Source organism: Pollicipes pollicipes, unplaced genomic scaffold, assembly GCF_011947565.3.
Source record: "Pollicipes pollicipes isolate AB1234 unplaced genomic scaffold, Ppol_2.1 Scaffold_4295;HRSCAF=5057_pilon_pilon_pilon, whole genome shotgun sequence".
Classification (NCBI taxonomy): domain Eukaryota; kingdom Metazoa; phylum Arthropoda; class Thecostraca; order Pollicipedomorpha; family Pollicipedidae; genus Pollicipes; species Pollicipes pollicipes.
The window spans coordinates 3332100-3352297 of record NW_023596461.1 but is presented as its reverse complement, the minus strand read 5'-3'; the positions used below and the strand labels follow the sequence as shown (position 1 = coordinate 3352297).

General features: G+C 52.8%; 1 protein-coding gene and 1 long non-coding RNA gene across 2 annotated transcripts; one reads left to right on the top strand and one right to left on the bottom strand.

Moving 5' to 3' along the window:
* The first annotated feature begins 1129 nt into the window (after positions 1 to 1129).
* On the top strand, positions 1130 to 13089 carry LOC119097647 (carboxylesterase 1C). The gene is made up of 12 exons (XM_037220688.1): positions 1130 to 1156; positions 3267 to 3565; positions 4077 to 4202; positions 5231 to 5387; positions 6202 to 6387; positions 7933 to 8123; positions 8509 to 8692; positions 9400 to 9492; positions 9669 to 9772; positions 10787 to 10952; positions 11294 to 11417; positions 12051 to 13089. Exons 1-12 carry the CDS (start codon positions 1147 to 1149, stop codon positions 12532 to 12534), a joined length of 2124 nt encoding a protein of 707 aa, XP_037076583.1. The 5' UTR covers positions 1130 to 1146; the 3' UTR covers positions 12535 to 13089.
* A 2332-nt stretch (positions 13090 to 15421) lies between these two features.
* Positions 15422 to 19611, bottom strand: LOC119096940 (uncharacterized). The gene is made up of 3 exons (XR_005094102.1): positions 19450 to 19611; positions 17086 to 17134; positions 15422 to 15649 (listed from the first exon to the last, which is right to left on the bottom strand). It is a non-coding gene; the product is annotated as an uncharacterized LOC119096940 (long non-coding RNA).
* Between the last annotated feature and the right edge of the window lie 587 nt (positions 19612 to 20198).

Genomic DNA, 20198 nt, shown 5'->3' with positions numbered 1-20198 from the left:
ATTCATAATTCAGACTGAGTTCGGCTAATTTACACTCCCTGCAACATCGATGGCCGAGAAGTGCCACGATTCAAGGGTTCAGGATGATTCATTGCTAAGATACGACCAACAACAACACTTTACAACATGGTGAGGAGCAAAATAAGAATACAGGACTTTCAACTAAAGCACAGAAGGTGCAGGACAAAACTTTAATTCAGCGTCAGGGTTGTTGAACTTTGACACAAGTTTCTTCCTGAAGTTGCGTAACGTCCTCTCCCCTCATTTAAAGCACCTCTTGATCGGCAGTTTGGCGAAAGGAACGTTATTTTCAAGTGTAGTAGATTGTAACTGTTTTTGCCCTCACATTAAAAACCACTGCTTGAGAGAAAAAAGGATAAATGCGCTTGACGTTTCGGTTCCATCCCAGTACGCCGCCAATGATGTGTTCCATGCGCTTGTCATGTCGATCGTAGCAAGCTTCTTCTTGCATGATATTAGCGCGTGGTGTCATGCGTTGCCACTAAGCCGTCCATTGCCTACTCATCACCAACTTTGTTATACTCTTAATTTACTCATGTGCATGCGTCATGTGATATCTATGTCATTACATGCACCTGATGCATGCAAATGTCTTGTCACATGATGTCCCATGTGGCTTTTTGTTCAGGAAAATATATGTTCAGCACGGCTAGAGGCTGTAGTGTTGAGGCTAGGTTTGCTTCATACCACCGCCACCACCTACGTGTTGTTTGCTGTACCACAAAACACCTTTGTTTTGACAAACATGCGGCGCCACGAGGCGTTTGCTTCATCATACCGCCACTACGACGGCCACCTCTGTCGATCGCCAGAAGCTCCACGGTTACGTAAAAGCGTCTTCGTGCGATCCAAACGCGCAAACCTGGCACTCGCACGCCCGAAAAGCTCAGCTCACGCGAGATGCCATTTCTTTCGACGCCGCCATCTTCGAGATATTACCCCGGCAATCAAAGTATATGAGCCTGTAAAACGTGTTCACAACGCCGTTAAACCAGCCTCGGCAGCTCGAGACGGACGCCAGCGAGCCCCGAGGACATGATAGCGACGACGGTTATCTAAATTTGGGAACGAGTGGGGGGGCTAGGACGAAGAAGGTCGGTGCAGTCGGCCTACGGAGGCAGGGCGATGCGGACAGGTGAGCAACCGCCGGCGGGGAGTGGTGGAGCGATTAAGTCAAGACATGAATCGACCTTAAAAGTTACTAAACAACGACATTGTTTTCAAATTGCTATCCTCAGTCGTGGTCTTCTTGCTTAACAACATTTTATTAGTTCTAACTTACAGCTGTTTTAGATGGCAAAAACAACAATATGTTTTCAAGGCCGTAGCGTTCAGAAGCGTCGTTTACTGATGAATGCACGCATGTACCATGAACGCTAATATTCCGTCGTATATTTAAAGTTAAAACATCACTGCCAGTTCCTGATCTTTGCGTAAACAGCTGCTTTTGCGACCTCATGTCCTCTGAAAATAGTTCGATTGAAGTCGTATGCGTCAAGCTCTAGATTCGTAACGCATTATTAGTCTCAAGTCTCCTATACGGATATCAGGCCCAAGAACCATTTATGACATTCAACTGTCTGGTTTGATGGATTGAGGGTCTCCCAAGTTTCGTGCCAGATGACGTATGTAAACCCTGCCATGTGATTGTCGTAACCTTAAGAGGCAAAACGCTACACACGAGTATCGTTACTAGGGCATATGGTGTTATGGATCCTCACGGGGTGAAGGTTTACTCTATGTCTTTTTTCAACGCACATTGATTCATGCGACAGCCAGCATACTGCCTGACTCTCTGCCGGCCCAAGGTTCATGACATGAAAGTGAACAGCGAAGGGCAACAACATAGCGTACGACTAAGGCGCTGCATAACAAGAAACAACTACACAATATCCATCACTACCATGATTAATACCTCAGAACACGCAGCAGAGAGCATCAGGAAAATTCGTTTGTTATAAATTATATATATATATATATATATATATATATATATATATATATATATATATACCTTTCAGATATGCACATCATGGCTAGAAAAGTCATCCTTTATGAACACTGGCAACTGACTGACTTGATATTGGTCAAAAATAAAACCACCTGACAATAATTACGGTCCACGTCTCCGTAAATGCGCGTTGGTATCGCGTGAGTTCGGGTAAACAGCGTAAAATCACCAGGTGACGGTTTAAAAGTAGTGAAACCACATGTACCTGGAGGCATTGGCCAAAGACTGGCCGTCATGTTATGAGTGTGAGACACCATATCTTCAAAGAACAGAGGAGCATAGCACGACCAGTTGGCTACGTTCGATCAACCGCAGCGTGTCGTGTCCCACACAAAAGCAGCACAACCATGTGGACAGCAGCAGCAGCAGCACAACCATGTGGACAGGCCGACAGCGAAATCCATCTTGCTGGAGGCTGTGTGATTGACTGGCCTCGTGCATCAGAGCACTGGTGAGTTCCCCACGCTGCCAGCACGTTGGCGCGTCCGTTTCCAGAGAGCTGGCAAGCCCTCCCACGTCACCAGAGCGCTGACAGGTCCTTCCACGTCGCCAGAGACCCGACAAGTCCTCCCACGTCACCAGAGCGGTGACGAGTCCTCCCACATCAGCAAAGCGCTGACGCGTCCTCCCATGTTACCAGAGCGCTGGCGAGTCCTCCCACGCCACCAGAACGCTGACAAGTCCTCCCTCGTCACCAGAGCGGTGACGAGTCCTCCCACATCAGCAAAGCGCTGGCGCGTCCTCCCACGTCACCAGAGCGCTGACAAGTCCTTCCACGTCACCAGAGCGGTGACGAGTCCTCCCACGTCACGGAAGCGCCCAAAAGTCCTCCCGCGTCACCAGAACGCTTACGAGTCCTCCCACGTCACCAGAGTACTGACGAGTTCCCCACGTCACCAGAGCGCTGACAAGTCCTTCCACGTCACCAGAGTGGTGACGAGTCCTCCCACATCAGCAAAGCGCTGACGCGTCCTCCCATGTTACCAGAGCGCTGGCGAGTCCTCTCACGCCACCAGAGCGCTGACAAGTCCTCCCTCGTCACCAGAGCGGCGACAAGTCCTCCCACATCACCAAAGCGCTGGCGAGTCCTCCCACGCCACCAGAGCGCTGACAAGTCCTCCCTCGTCACCAGAGCGGCGACAAGTCCTCCCACACCACCAAAGCGCTGACGGGTCCTCCCACGTCACCAGAACACGGCCGGCTCCTCTCACGTCGCCGGCGTCGTCTGTCGCAGCGGCCATGCGGTCTCTGGGTGCTCTGCTGGCGGTGCTGGGCTGCGCGGCGGCGTTCGGGCCGGCGGGGCGGCTCGAGCTGGAGGACCCGCTCGACTCCACCGACGCGGCCGACTGGGCCGAGCCGCGCCCGCAGGACATGTGGCCGTCGCACGAACGCGACTGGACGCCGACGCCGACCGTGCAGCTGACGGACGGCAACGTCACCGGCGCCGTGCTCGCCATCGGAGGCGGTCGCAACACGTTCGCCTACGAGGGCGTGCCGTTCGCCGAGCCCCCCGTTGGTGACCTTCGGTTCCGGGTGAGGGCCGGACCGCGCTGGACAGGGAATCGGCGCTTGGCAACAGAGGGGAGAACGGGGATGCTGATGGTCTGCGACTGACATGAGGTCACACGGTTTTGCGTTCAGGACTGCTAGATCAAACGGGGAAAAACAGAGAGCGGCACCAACTAAGGCAGTGGAACAGTAATTTGTCTCTTTTCATCATTGAGTGTCGGATGATTGGTGTTATAAGCTTGGTAGCCTTCAGGGTTTGATGTTTCCTCCGTTCTTGACTAAAAGTGTTGAGTTCCGCTCCACACATCCCCTGGGGCATGGGTTCATGTTCCCCAGCCAATGTTATCACCAGCTAACCTCTGGTCGTTCTCAGAGATTCATGTAACTTGTGGCAGTCCGAGTTATTTACGCTCAGAGCATGCTGTTGCCAGCCCACCAAAGTGCAGGGCCACCCGGCTGAGCCAAACCTGAGCGGGTCCCTAACCGGGGCGCGCCTGAGCCGGGCTGGCTGACAGGTGCGATGCCGTTCTCGCAGTACCCGGTGAAGAATCAGCCGTATGGGGCGCTGAACGCCACCTTCCCGCCGCCCGCGTGCGCCCAGTCTGGGATTCAGGGTCCCGGCAGTGAGGACTGCCTCTACCTGAGCGTCTTCACCACAAAGGTGAGCATGACGTCACGTACGAAATTTGGGCACCGCGGCTCACGGATGGTGGACATATATGTCAAGTTGCAAAAGTATCAATGCATGACTTATAGTGTTAATTAAGATGAGGTGTGGCCACAAAATGCTGGTGAACTGGACCTAAAGGCAATGCCATACGTGTGGCATAAAGTAGCAGTGCCAAAGTCTCCGCAAACGCAAGCGCTTCCATACTTACAGTATCTATTCACATCAACCTTTAGAGAAGGTGAAAATCCGGGATACCATTTTTGGGCTTTTGATAAGGTTTTTTGATGAATCGTGCATCGGATGCACATAACAGCCTTGGATCAGATCGAGCCGAATTCTGCGCAACCGCTCTTAATTTCTCTCAAAGTTAACGTGAGTGCTTACCACCTTAAGAATCTGATTCAAAATTGATCCACGATGTGCAGGCTCTGGGTATGACGCTGACGCGTCAAGACTTGACGCATCAAATATGAAGTTGACGCGTCAAGACTTGACGCGTCAAGTATGAAGTATGAAGTTGACGCGTCAAGACTTGACGCATGAAGTATGAAGTATGAAGTTGACGCGTCAAGTCCAATGATCTTTTTTGTTGCTGTCAATATTCCAAATCCACCCAGTTTGACGCTTGCCATGACACGTCACATATTGGGGTAGAAAGCAAGCCTGAGGTTTGATCGTTCTCTTTAGAATCAGGTATGACCTCAAGCCAGAACTATGACCTCCAACGACGACGTTGGTGTGTTAGCCTATTGTTAGTTTTTGAAGCCTTTAGAGGCCTGTCGCAGCAGGTGGCAACCGGACCAGGTCGACTGAACTTCCAAACAGGACTCATTTCAACTGAGTAATTAAATTTCAACATAACTGCCCAAACTATTCGTGGTTCCGACATCACCGCACGACGTTTGTAACTCTTGTGAATGCGTTCTGCACGAAGACGGCCTTTTTATCTATAACGCACAGTCCACAGCCTCGTCACCCATTTTGACCTTGCGTGGTGGTAACATTCGTGCTGTCTTCAGCTCCCGAACGCCACCCACAACCCCATGATGCCAGTGATGGTGTTCATCTATGGCGGTGCCTTCACAAGCGGAGGCTCTTCGCTGTACTACCCCAACAGGCTGCAGAAGAACAAGGACGTGGTGCTGGTCGTGCCGCACTACCGCCTCGGCGTCATAGGTGAGCTTCACTGCAGGCGAGCAGGGACAGGAAGGAGTCCACGATTCCGTCCGTCGCGTATCCCGCCACAGGAGTCCACGACTCCGTCCGTCGCGTACCCCGTCAGAGGAGTCCACGACTCCGTCCGTCGCATATCCCGTCACGGGAGTCCACGACTCCGTCCGTCGCATATCCCGTCACGGGAGTCCACGACTCCGTCCGTCGCATATCCCGTCACGGGAGTCCACGACTCCGTCCGTCGCATATCCCGTCACAGGAGTCCGCGACTCCGTCCGTCGCATATCCCGTCACAGGAGTCCACGACTCCGTCCGTCGCATATCCCGTCACAGGAGTCCACGACTCCGTCCGTCGCATATCCCGTCACAGGAGTCCGCGACTCCGTCCGTCGCATATCCCGTCACAGGAGTCCACGACTCCGTCCGTCGCATATCCCGTCACAGGAGTCCGCGACTCCGTCCCGTCACAGGAGTCCACGACTCCGTCCGTCGCATATCCTGTCACGGGAGACCGTGTGGACTTCGCAAAGCAGGCAGCCACTCCGCCCGGTCAAAAAGCCGACCGGTGGCTGCGGGCAATGTGCCTCAGTCAGCGTCTCTGTCAGTCGTGATAGTGTGCCCCCGCCAGTGCAGTTTCATACTAGGCCAACTGTATGATGTGCTGTATTAGCAGTTACTCTGGCGGGCTCGGGGCCGTCACCTGAACCCGTCGACGCCCGCGTCGAGGATCGGCAGGGTGTCGCGCTGACCCGGGTCCCGGCCGCTCGCGCAGCAGCGCCTCGTGACGGCCCTGTGCCCTCCGTCCGCCGGCCGGCAGGGTTCTTCACCACGCTGACGGACGACGCGCCGGGGAACGCGGGCCTGATGGACCAGGTGATGGCGCTGCAGTGGGTGCAGGACAACATCAAGCAGTTCGGCGGCGACCCCGGGCGTGTCACGGTGTTCGGCGAGAGTGCCGGCGGCGCCAGCGTGTCGCTGCTGCTCGCGTCCCCGCTTGCTGCCGGTTAGTGCCCCCAGCTAGCCAGTCAGCCAGCCAGCCAGTGTCCTCAGCCAGACTCGACAGACTGTTCCACCAGGTAGCCAGTGCCACCAGTCAGATAGGCAGTGCCCCAGCCAGCCAGCCAGTGCCCCCAGTCAGCTAGACTGCTCCCCCACTCAGCTAGTTAGTGCCCTCAGCCTGCCAGCCAGCCATACAGTGCTCCAGCCAGCCAGCCATATAGTGCTCTAGCCAGCCAGCCATACAGTGCCCCCAGTCAGCTAGACTGCTCCCCCACTCAGCTAATTAGTGCCCTCAGTCGGCCAGCCAGCCATACAGTGCTCCAGCCAGCCAGCCATACAGTGCTCCAGCCAGCCAGCCATACAGTGCTCCAGCCAGCCAGCCAATGCCATCTGGTTCGGGAGGGCGGTCAGCCCAACGCTGAACCATTTCTCACCTGACTCTGATTCCAAATTCGCGGCATTGATTGCGCTTATGATATAACCGACAATCAATGGTTTCCGCAACGAAAAAAATCACGAAATACGACTGCCTAAAATCTGGTGCCCATTAGACGAGCACTGAGACTTCTTGGCTGCGGTGTCTGTCCCGCAGCTGGCAGTGGCTTATTTAACCTATGTGCATGACATGGCAAGCCCACTTCTCGCCCGTACTGTGGCCGACATTGCTATGATGGGCGTGGATTCAGGTGTGTATTGTCAGAAAGTTCAGCGCTGACTGTGTCACTCGCACGGCAATGCATGCAGCCGTCTGTTTTCTGCGCCTGGCTAAAAAACTGCAGACAACCCAAGAGGCGTACGTTCGGAAATTGGCGACAGACGCTGCCATGTGCTGCACTAGCCATTTCTACGCGTCAGAGTTGGCAAAAAACTTGTCGCTCCAAAACCACTTTGGAAAGGAAACTAGCGAGGACCGAGACACAGGGCCACCTTTACGTCAGACGTCATGGGTGTGAGCTTTCACGCTCAACCACTTGAACGAAGCATTTTCAGTTTCGGAGACACGAGCATTGAACCTAGTGACAGATTCCAGTAGCAACGTCAGCTTACCCCGGACAACTAAACCTTCTGCCTCAAGCAGTCTCCAAAATCTAAACAGTCTCACTGAGCGAGTGAACATCAGAGCGTAAGCTCCACGTGATAGCCTTTCCGGGCTTAGTCACCACCACCTTACTTCCTTACGGTTTCCAGCTGCGATTAGAAAATTGGCTGAAGCAACTCATTTGAAATGATTTTCCACAGAATGCCGTATATCATCATCCTTCAATCTTGGGGCACAATCCACAAGTCATTACCATGAAGTGATATGAAAAAGCACGATGAGTATTTCAGCCGTGTCGCAACGCTTCAAGTGAATGTACGCTCGTCAAGCAGCCAAGTGAAGTTTTTGTCACGTGCGATACACTTGTATTGATGAATTTTTTAGGGGTACGGCACTGAAACCTATCGGAAGGCACGATATTGCAACTCAGTGACGGTGCGCGAAAGCAGGCTGGCCGTGAAGTGCCGAAGCCACGGACCCGGTCTGACTGGGCCCCTGGTCTGCCGCCAGGTCTGTTTCATCAGGCCATCGCCGAGTCTGGCTCAGCGCTCGCCGACTGGGCGTACAACGACAACCCGCTGCTGACAAGCGAACAGATGGCCGACCGGATCAACTGCACCTTCCGGCCCTTCGACCAGCTGCTGCAGTGCATGCGAAATGTTCCCGCCAAGGACCTGGTGCAGCTCACCGACGACTTCACGGTGAGCTTGGTCGATATGACAGCCGCCAGCCAGCTGTGTCCCCCCCCCCCCTTTCCGTCCACTTCACCGGTGTCTGCTTCTAGAATTCACTGAGTTACCGGTACAGCGGGAGTGAAAAGACCGATTAAAAGGTCCCCCCCCCCCCCGCCAACAAAGGCCCACAGGGTCACTTCCTGGGATCGATCTGTCAGTGGTGCTTGCTTAGGTGGCGCCATCTGTGGGTGATATGCACAGTGAAGGTACGCTTCATGGTACGACGGCAAACACCTAGTGTCATTTGTGGGAGAGCTTTGTGGTCGCATTAACACAATGCCGCCTGCCAGTGGTTGGCGAGAGGATACCCACCCAGCGCCATCTGTGCACTGACCGAGTGGATCTGTTTCAGAGCGCTGAACGACTGGTGGCGCGCAACGGCTTCGACGGAGTGAACCCGGTAGTCCAGCCATCGACGTTAACCGTGCCGGTCCTGCTGCCCAAAGACCCGCTCGCGATATTCGAGGAGGGTACTTACAACAAGGTGCCCACTATGCAGGGCTGCAACAAGAACGAGGGCTCATTTGTGTTCGGACGTAAGTGGTTCGTAAACCAGTGGTGTTTTCTATTGGTGGGCCAATAAGCTCCACGGAGCGCCGAATTGAATGCTCTCCACCTCTGTTCACTGCTATTTCGGGTGTTTTCTCTTTCCTTATGTTTGCACCCGAGTTCAGTTTTCGTATGTGGATGACGCCCATACCAAATGGCTCGGCCATGCTCAGAAGTGGTCACACGTCACCTGCGATGTGTTCTAGGGGAGTGAGCGTGACCGGTTAATTTGGATGACCGTCTCTTGACGGAAGGGAACAGAACATCTGAACGAATTTCTACCTTAACCTTTTTCTCAACACCTGTTTTGACCGACCGAATGGACCGAATGTTTTGCGGCATTGCCTTTGCGATTAGAGTATCTACTGAACGTAGTTTGTCGCTAAAAGTCCATCTTCACTATCCCAGCAAAGAAATTAAAACTTAACGACACATTTTTGGTGAAAAGTTTGGACGTACCAGGTAACGCCGTGGCCCGGCCGCTCGGTTCAAGCTGGGTCTCTTGACCCCTGACTCATCGCTCGTCTGACCTGTCACGTACGCCCGGCTTCCAACCCCCGATCACAAGCGCTTACAGCACATTGGTTACATGGCATCGCATGAACCACGGGAATGTGTTTCGTAACCATCCATTCGTATGTAATATGAAGCATCGTCCAACGGCGAGGTACTAATCGACCCCGTGCATTTTCAGTTATGTACAACGAGTACCTGAAGGTAAATAACCTCACCGACGACACCGACTTCCTGAAGAATGACTGCGTCAGAAAGATGCTAACAGCCTTCCGTGAGTTGATGCCCTCACATCCGGGATCTTGGCCGAGTGACGTCAGCATGACGTGGAGCTTTGAAAACGGTGTGAACGTTCGGTATGATATGTGTGAACTTGCTTGATACTGCTACAAGCAGCCATGATCGAACCAATCTGTTGATATTGTTTGTAAAAGCTGCGTTCTGTTCCAGACGTCCTGGACCCCACCGATGGAGTAACAAAATCCATGATTGATCAATACTTCTACTACGTGGATAACTGGGACATCAACACCATGTACCCCGGTTTGGAGGATGTAAGACGAAGGGCAGACCGCTCCATGTCATCTCAGAACCCTCTGAATTGCTTCGTTTTGAGGGCGAGTAGCTCAGCGATGTCACGAGTCGGCCAGACTTGGTGACGACGCGGACTGCAGCGGGGAGGCACCGGTCGATTACCGGACGAAGCCAGGGCCAGCTTCATGACCAGCGACCATCGTAATCGTTAGTTCACCACATATTTGCATGAGGGCTTGCGTCACGGACCTTTAAAAACTACCTTCAGTCTCCGGTCTGAACGAACCGCGGCTGATGGCAGGCATGTTAGCTGACGGCAGCTGCCGACTGTCGGTCCGACCGCAGCGTGCTACTCCCAGCCAACTGACCAGGAGGCGGCGACGGCCTGTTTCCCCACACAGATCCGCGCCACTGACCTGTGACGAGCCGAGCGGTCCGGCCCCGCCGGCCGGGCCGTCCCCTTTCCCCATCGCTTCACCAGACTGCCTCTCATCCCCAGCTGGCCGGCCCCGCCGGCCAGGCCGTCCCCTTTCCCAAGCGCCTCACCAGACCGCCGTTCGTCCCCGGCTGACCGGCCCCGCCGGCCGAGCCGCTCCTTCCCAGCACCTCACCAGACCGCATCTCGTCCCCAGCTGACCGGCCCCGCCGGCCGGGCCGTCCCCTTTCCCAAGCGCCTCATCAGACCGCCTCTCGTCCCCTGCTGACCGGCCCCGCCGGCCGGGCCGTCCCCTTTCCCAAGCGCCTCACCAGACCGCCTCTCGTCTCCAGCTGACCGGCCCCGCCGGCCGAGCCGCCCCTCCCCAGCGCCTCACCAGACCGCCTCTCGTCCCCAGCTAACCGGCCCCGCCGGCCGGGCCGTCCCCCTTCCTCAGCGCCTCACCAGACCGCCTCTCGTCCCCAGCTAACCGGCCCCGCCGGCCGGGCCGTCCCCTTTCCTCAGCGCCTCACCAGACCGCCTCTCGTCCCCAGCTAACCGGCCCCGCCGGCCGAGCCGCTCCTTCCCAGCGCCTCACCAGACCGCCTCTCATCCCCAGCTGACCGGGCTGTTCGGTATGAAGGCGGGCGCCAAGAAGCAGGCCGACATGCTGGCCAGGGACGGCGTGGACTCGTGGCTGTACTCGTTCGAGTACCGCGGCCAGAAGCAGCATACCATGGCGCGGCTCTTCTTCATCGGCAATAAGAAGCTTCCGTTCGACACAGGTCAGGGCTCCGCGGCGGCAACGCGACTGTGCTTGACGGCGGGCGGTGAGCCGTGCCGAACAACGTCATTGGAGCTCAGTACAACATGCTTGTGATACAGGCTACAGCGAGCTCAGTCAGCAAACACAGCGCACTCAGGAATAAACAATCACAGCGCACTCGGGAGCAAATAATCACAGCGTACCCGAGAACTTACAATCACAGCGCACTCAGGAACGACCGCAGCGCACTCAGGAAACAAGCCAATTGCTGCCGATGGTCGACACAAGCGGTCTGCTAAGCCCGTCCACGCCATTGCGGCCCCAACCGCAGTGCACTGAACACACGAGTTTGAGTTACAGGGGTGACTCACGCCAACGAGCTCATCTACCTCTTCCCCATCCCGCTGATGTCGACGCTGAACGCTGAGGAGACGCAAGTCAGCGACACGATGGTGGAGATGTGGACCAACTTCGCCTTTGAAGGGTACGTGCCGAGTCACGAGAAGCCACGACCGTAAATGAGCCATTCGTTATCAGTTCAGGGGTAGTAAGACGTGCTATGAACGGCCTGCATTGTTCAGTGATCCAGGCAGTAAACCGTACATTACAATGAACTTGCACTGCCGAGGCTCTTCAAACATGCAAAGTAGAAAACCCAGTCATTTCAGAATGAACTTGCAATGCCCGATCCTTTCAAAACATGCGCAGTGGAAAACGCAGTCGTTTCAATCAGGCGTTCAGATTCTGGACGATTCTGCATGGGTCAGCTCAATTAAAAAAAAAGCGCTCCAACGTGCACGAGTAACATGCAGAGCCCACAGCTGGAGGTCCGAATATCCAATACACCCGTCAACGCGGTTTTCCGCGACACACTCTCGGCCCAAGCGCCTGCCTATAGCGACCAAGCGACTGTGGTCCGAGCAAATCCTTTTTGGCAGATGAGCTCACCGGAGTACACCCAGTAACAAAACAGTCACGGGATCATTTTGGCGCCAATTACCTTGGCATGCCAGCCTTCGTAAGGCAGCGCCGACAGGAGCGTCAATCGTGTCGATGTTGCCGCATGTGCACTGCGTTCCTCTCGATATGCCACCTGCCTGACAGCACCGCCCCACAGGAACCCGACACCGCCCGGCTCTGGCCTCACGCACTGGCCGCCCGTCAGTGAGCACGGCTCCTACCTCCAAATCACCAGCACGCCCACCGTCAAGCACGACTACAGCCAGACCTTCATCATCAGCGTGCAGGATTACATCAACTCGACCGTCACCACAACGTCGCCGCCGTCCACCACGCCATCGGCGTCCACCACGCCGTCCGCGACCACCACGCCGTCCGCGTCCACCACGCCGTCAGCGACCACCACGCCCCCGGCTCCTACCACCACAGGCGAGCCCACCACGAGCACAGAGTCCAACTGCCAGGAGCGTCTGGACAGCCTGGCCGACGAGCGTGACACGTTCCGCGGCGCCACCATCGGGCTGGCGGCGGTGGCCGGCGTGGCGGCGCTGCTCGCGCTGCTCATCGCCGCCGTGTTCGTCTCGCGCTCGCGGGCTCGCCTCGGGGCGCGCACGGGCTCCAGAGAGAATGTCGTCACGTGAGGAGCCGGTCGGCGGCCGCGAGAGCGCGCGCCGCTGGCGCTGATGACAGGCGGCTCCGGCCAGCTGACGACGCGGGCGCCACAATCGGAGGGCGGCTGGCCAGCCGATCGTCCTATCGGCGGAGCCGGGCCTGTCCAGACCGCAGGAGCAGGAACGGTGCCTGAGTCCGTGCTTGCGGGGCAAGATAGTGCTGATTAGGCGACGGGACAGTCAACGTCTCGCGCCGCTTTGAGGTTTAACGTACCCACTTCTGCCAGTGCAAACCGACTTGCCGCACGATCGCGAAGCATCGGACAGCGTCCCTGGGGTCGATGCTCCATGCTAGCTGGTGGCAGGACGGCGGCGATGGAGCCCGACATCAATTGCACAACTCCCTGCGGCATAATGTCAACTCACAATGTCAACTCATTGATTCCGACTAAGATGTGACTCGTGGAGCTCGCGAGCGAGCTGGACTGAGCCGAACGCCAGGAGCGTGAACAGTCGACGAAGACCTGAACAACCACCGAAACCAACTGTGACCGAGAGACCGTGAATATACCATGGCAGAATATTGTGGGTTCGTGCCCGGTGTTCTAGAGACCCGGAGAAGACGGTACAAAATAGAGCCCTTCTGTGCCTCTCGGACATTCATTAATGATTGGGGGTTTAAGTCTCACCGACTGCCAGGCTTATTTCGAGACGTACGCTTGCACTACGGTGTTACGAGGGATGCGGTGGTGGCGCGGCAGGGGCCAGAACCCGAAACCTACAGGTCCGAAGCGCCCAGACTGCTAATCCACCATCGCTCCAATATCTTTCTAGATCGAACAAAGAGCAGCAACACTTGATTACCACTGCAGAGAAGTGCAGTTGACGTGATGCACAGAGAGGTCGCTGAGAAGCGCACGGACGCAGCGCCTACTCCACCACAAAAGCCGTCTCGCCGCCCGCAGCCCGATGTGTTTCCCGTCTGCGCTGCGCCGGCTGCCTGGCGGACCCTCGGCAGGCAGTGGACACAGCTGCCGAGAGCAGCGTCTGATCCAGGAGCGGGGGAGGCCGATGGTACTGAGGACGCTGTGAACCTAGACCGGCATTGGCCGCGCCAGCCCCTGCAGGCCATGGCCGACGAGGCTGACCAGTCGGGGCATGGGTCTGAGTCCAAGAGTCCGAGTCCGAGACCCAACGCTGACATGCGAGCCCGAGCTCGAGGTCCGAGTCCAGCCTTCCACCTGGTGAGTCCAGAGCCTAAGGTCTCTGGGATAGACCCGGAGTCCACGTGTTTCCACAGTATGCAGTCCGAGTCCAACTCCGACAAGCAATTTCACGTCGGCCGGTTGGGGTTAGCAGTCGCCAGGGTAGAGCGAACGCCGAGTACAAAGATAACGATAGGCTGCAACCCTTTCTAGATATGAGGTATCAGCCAGCCTAGCAACCCGTCACCAGACTCCCGGCCAAGTCCGTGTTTGAACAGCTGCCACTGCGTGGGCGTTTAGTCCCTACGAAATCTCTGGCCCGTGCTAATTATAACGTAACTTAACTGCCTCTCTCAAATAGCTGAAGTTACTCATATCTGACCAAACGAAACCGCACTGATCCAACATGACCTGGCAATACCCGGCCAAATCCACCCCATAGTCGGTCGTCTAGAGTGACTCAGCGAGAGATTTTCTACAACGGAATGTGTCATAATTGAATATATTGAAGCAAGCTCACTTATAACTATTGGTGCCCTTGTTAAAAGGGAAAGACTGCTCTAGACAGCACAATTATCTGTTGATTAAATATGTTCATTAACGCGTCATGGTTTCATTGTGTCGCCGTACCTTGCACAGCATTGACTGAGAGCCGATTGACAGCCTTTGTGTCTGGAAATCGTGTTCACGAGCGCGATATATAAACGCCTCAACAATTACTTTTTCTTAGTCTTGATCGTCGCATGGTTCATGGAGTGACAAAATTTGAATCACGTCATCATGACGTCATGAATACCGAAGTGACTTTGAAATGCTCTCTTCGAAATACTATCATTTGCACTGGCGCGTAGCCCAGAGAATAGAGGGGCTTAAGTATTAAGAAGTGCAGGGCTGTGCATTGCACCGAAAGGTCTTTAAGACGGCTACCTCAGTTCAAAACCCCATATGAACGTGGAACATTTCTTTAAATGCGGGACGGGGGCAGGTAGCCAATGCTAATGACGCAATCTTAAAACCAAATAGCTTTAATGTTGGGGATGGGGGGTGGTACGAGCTCGTTGAGACGGATCGCCGAATTTTAACTTTCTGCCCAGTCATGCACAGCGAAAAAATGCAACCCTGAGGGGGGGGGGAGGGCACTCCCTTTGGCTGCACCCCTGGTGACCTATCCCATCCCACACTCCATTAACAAATCCGTCTCTTACATAGCATGTGCCTCGAGTTTTACTTTGATTCGTGTTGGCCGTGAGCCCTCGCCCGAGCATCCTAAAATCTAAGCACAGCTCTGGACCCTGACTTATATTCACTTAGACTCCAGCCCGGATTAAAATCCGGGTCCACTGTCTTTGAGCCTGAATACCAGTCTGATTTAGCCATGAGATGAATCGATTTGCCAGATTTCAAGTTCCGAAAGGTCGTGGATCGGGGCAAAAACTCTGGTCCAGGCCTTAAACCCACGCGCCTTCTGTTCCCACGGCAGCAATGTGAATTCAAAAGTAAGCAAAAACTACATTCCTCGATGTTTGGCCAGTATTGTTGGAAGGCCACTACACTCACTACACCCACACACGTAGCGCGTAGTCTGTGCCGTCGGCCAAGAGCACGACTGCAGATGACGTGTCAAGACAATGCCGGTGGCAGAACACGCCGGTCGCCGATAACAACCGTTGCCCGCACGCCGCAACGACCGATCCATGCCGCGTACGCCAGCCTTCACATTCATACGGATTTTATTGACGGTTCACGATAGGAGATGACACATGGCGCGACGTAACACCACAGCGAGGACATCACTGCTTCGGAGCCAGCGGTGGCCGGAGGGAGCGGTGCGCCGGTCCTCTGTCCTGAAGGCCCGCGGAAGCCCGGGGGACCCCTCACGCGCGGCGGCGGCGGCGGAGGCGGGGTCCGCCGGGAGCGTACTGTCTCACTGCCACAGTAAGCTGGAAGAAAGGCGTGGAGGTCAGCCAAGCGCAGGTCTGCACAAGTGGGTACACGATGCGCCTTGTTAGATCTGTGCGACGCAGATGATTGCAGCATAACCAGGAGGGTGTTACCAACCAGAGCCAGCCTAACACGGTTTTCACAGAAATTTCTCAAAGTCTGGACGCATCACGACCTTTAGCTCCTTTAAGCAACTGAATATTCTACACTTAACTTTTGCAAACGTCTGCAGATTATGTCTTTCACTGAGCATCACGAGTGGTGACGCCTTTGGCGAGGTTATACAGGTCACGTTTCGCGACCACACGTATGATTTAGTGCGTCTGTCAGGTGAGTTCTTAAGAACATTCCCGCACTGATTTGCTGCTTCTCATCAATGTACAAGAGACGACTGCAGATAATGCAATGGCCTGGTCAGCAGGGTAAAGCTCACTCAAACGCACCAAGCAAAGTAACCTGCAGCACTTACGTTCTACCTTTCAAGACCTGGTTTGATCTCAGGTTACATTAACCCATGCTTGCAAAAAGCGCCAACCACCGTGAATTGTTTCACTATTGCGCCCAGCCTGGCTCTAGAGATAACTGGGTACAGTTGATACACACAATGCTCGACCCTACACATGATTTGACACCTCGCAGGTCACGTCGACCGATACGGTATCACTGATGCACGCTGAAACATGCTACGGGATTTGGATACAGTCGCCCATCGCTATAGCACGCAGTCCTGCAGATAAAGAAAGCAGAGGAGGGCATCAACGAATTTTACCACGCTAAGTTGCGTTATCATAGGTAGATGATTCAGGATGTTAAAGACATTGCAATACCAACGCTCTAATATCACAGAACGCAGTCCTTAAGATACAAGAGGCCTAAATCCATCCATTCTACTCCACTGAGGTGGTTTGGCCAATGAGATTTGGGTGGATCGGTATTCAATACCACCAATTTGATGTGGTTACAGCGAGCCAAGTGATCCCGCTTTCCGCTCGGCTCTCGCGGGATTATATTTCGGGATATCAGGGGGTTGGATCTGCCAGGCTTTCATCCCGTGAAAAGGAGAGACCGCCCGGAGGGGATCGTAAATGATGGACCCCATCCGCCGTGTTCGTTGGACTCCACCCATCAACGGCCGCGTTTCGGTTCGATATTCCTACTTCAGAACCCCAATTTCACAGCCAATATGACCTATCATGAACTCCATATGAAATTCATTGATAGGTTAGCTTTCCTACAAGGTGAAAGTTTGCATGCTTGGCAGAGCCCCTTCACCTGTTGGGAATAACTTCATTGTTGTGCAACAATGATCACAACTGGCATACTGCAGAACATCCATCTATCCCCTTATTCTAAAAACGTCACATTTTCAGACATTTTAACTGGTGTCCATTCTGGCAACAGACAAATGCAAATAATAATAAAGTGATGAAAATACCTCAATGGTGTGATTTCAGGCATTCCTGGGTCAGCTCCTTTCTTGAAGCCTGGAACAGACACATGGTAAAAGCTTTAGTTTCCTGCTGGTTACCAACTGCTTTTTTCTTGGCTTGACTGCAAAATTTCAGTGGACAAGGGCACCAAGAAGGGCATGATTTGGCTCTCAACATGACCTTCCAAGCCTTGCATTGTCATCTCCATTCCTTCCTTTTTGCATGTACATGATTACTACATCAGCAATACTGTTCCCACCAAAAATAAGGAAATACAATTTTCCTGTTTTCATGTTACAAGCCAGCAGTACAAATTGTTGTCATTTACAATCACCAGTTTGCCAATGAGCCAGGACTTGTACACATATGTGCCACTGGGGTTTTACAACACACTCAGCTTCAGCTGCCGAGGCTATGTGGCGTTGCCTGCCTCTCGCCCTGGCTGGAAGGGTGGGCTCTGCAGGGAAACCCAGCACGTCTGATTTCCCAGACATGCAGTGGTTAATGCAGGGGCATTAGCCACTACACAATGCCCATCGGGGATTGTTTTCTTCACATCATATGCCCATCAGTCTTCACAGCAAAAAGATCCTTCCCTCCCATGCAGAACACCTCCTAGTGGACTGCAATGCCAAAAATACACATTACAAAGAGCTTGTCCCACAGAGGTGACTTCCAGCAACCATTTCAGGGAATACATGCCATAAATGAGGGCAAAAAATTCAGTATATCACTGCCAATTTCAGTGCATAGGGAGCTGATGTGCCAAGGAATTATTATGTTAAGGTAATTATAGGCAAACTTAGTATGAAACATCCAAAAACATTTTCACAACATATAATTTGAAAATTCAGCACAATTTGACTTGGCCTGGGTCCATTGGTACCTGTGAGCATGAGGTTCAGCACACCTTCTAAATGGGTGTCCAGTGCAGTAGATAGATTTTTTTTGAGGACTGGCCAGATGGTACTATCAGGCAGTTATAGTGGACCTCCACTCAAAGCACTGGTCTGGTAATGGGAGGTGTGTGCTTTGTGTCCCACAAAACCCCACACAAATTATTTTGTTGTTTACTCATGAGAAACCAGAACACCATACAGCACAACACTTCAGTGTTTCAACCCATCTGATCCATCATGAAGTATCTCCATCACATGCTCTGGCTGTGCTGTCCACACCAGTCAGGGCCACTTTAAAAGCAAATTATTTAGAATGTATACCTTTCTTTAAAGGACATACTACAATGCTGGGATGCCAAAAATGACCCTTGCACAAAACTGAAAACAAAGCTGAAAGGCACATCATAAACCTATATGATGTTGAACATCTGGAGTGCAAAAATACATATTACACTCAACATGTCCCACATATCAGCAGCACCACAGATGCATTTTAATGCATAAATACCTAAATCTAAGCACACAGAACTCCATGCATAGTCACCAGCAATTTCAGCACAATGAGAGCCAAAATTTTACCCAAAAATGATGTGGTTAAGGTCATTTTTTGTCTAAAATACCCAAAATATATTTTCCAAGCAGAAACAATGAGAATTTCCTATCATTAGACCCAGACTGAGTTTGAAGCATGTGGGTGAAAGGTTCAGTACACCAATGGTACCCCCACATCTGGCACAGGGATTGACTTTTTGCAGGCTGGCTGTAGATTAGATTTGCTGAAAACAAACAAGCATAGAACACATGATACATAAGAGCTGTCAATAAATTACCTAAAACATAGAGGGAAGGAGGGTTTTGATGGACCATAACAGAAGTGTCACAATGGAGGGAGAGGGCAGGGGTAGATTCTAGACCATGCTATGCTGCACTCACATCTGGTTTTAAAACATGGCAAAATTAAGAAAACAATATCTTTTTGTCAGATTCTTATAAATTCCTCTCATGACAAGAAACTTATCTTTTCTTTGTTTCTCATTTTTAGCACATTTAAGGGGGGGGGGGTTAAACACTTAACTTTTTATAATTATATGCTCAATAGAGTAGCCAGAGGAGACAGTGGACCACCCAGCATAAAAACTAACAAAAATTCAGACCATAAATTTAGGCAGCATGTCAAAAATCCCTCAAGCAGAGGTGCCACAGAAATCAAAATGTCTTCATCAAGCCCTCAAGACCATATACTGAAACAAAATACCTTCAATCTATTCATGAATGGGAGATGATATTAGGAAGAGGCCTAAATAGCGAGCCCAATACCACCGATAGAAATGTCATATTTTTACCAAACTCTATAATTTCAAAACACTGATCTTGGGATGGCTTGATATGGCCTGTTATCAATTCTGAACCATACAACTACCTTCCGTATAGGCCACGCGTACGAACCCAGACGGAAAAGGACGAACCCACCTAGATAAAGAACCGTTGGGACAAACCCCCAGTGGAAAATAGTCTTCCCGATGTTGAGAACTATGCTAAGTCTGTCCTTCGCTTCTGAGCTCAATTTGATCATGATTAGGTATCAGTGGAAACTCCAAAATGTCCTGCGCAACTGACACGAGCCCACGCTACTCAGCGTTTGCAAACGGAGCCCGCTGCTATTGAAATTGCTGCGCCACTTTCCCTCAGAGAGAACCGTGATGCCAGGGAACGTAGGCTTGGAGGGCAAAACCTATACCAAAACTTGGTTTTGAGGCCCCATTTTCATGATTTTGTAGTCTTTATTTTGATGAATGTAAAGAAGCGGACAAAGTACGCAGCCTTGTGAACTGGTTTGAGATTGCTTTGCATACGTGGCGTGACGACGAGATACCTTTCGGATCGTGTCTCGCAGTCTGCACTGGTCAATGATCATGCAGGTTTAGACGTCTTAAGTCGCAATGCGGATGACAATCATTCATGTCATCTGTTTCTCAGGCATACTTCACTACCAGACCAGGAACCGATCGCTTTACGTCAGCAATTAACAACAATGACACTTCATTGGCTGGTAACTCTAACATTTCCCTTTCATCGGCCTGTCAACCCACACATGCTTTTCTTAGCTACATCGCTAAGGTAAAACAGGCTGCCATAATAAGGCTTGTGGTCTGAAAAATTGAACAAATGTTAATATTATTTGATAACAAACAAGACGCAGCGATGCAGGCTGGTGTTGG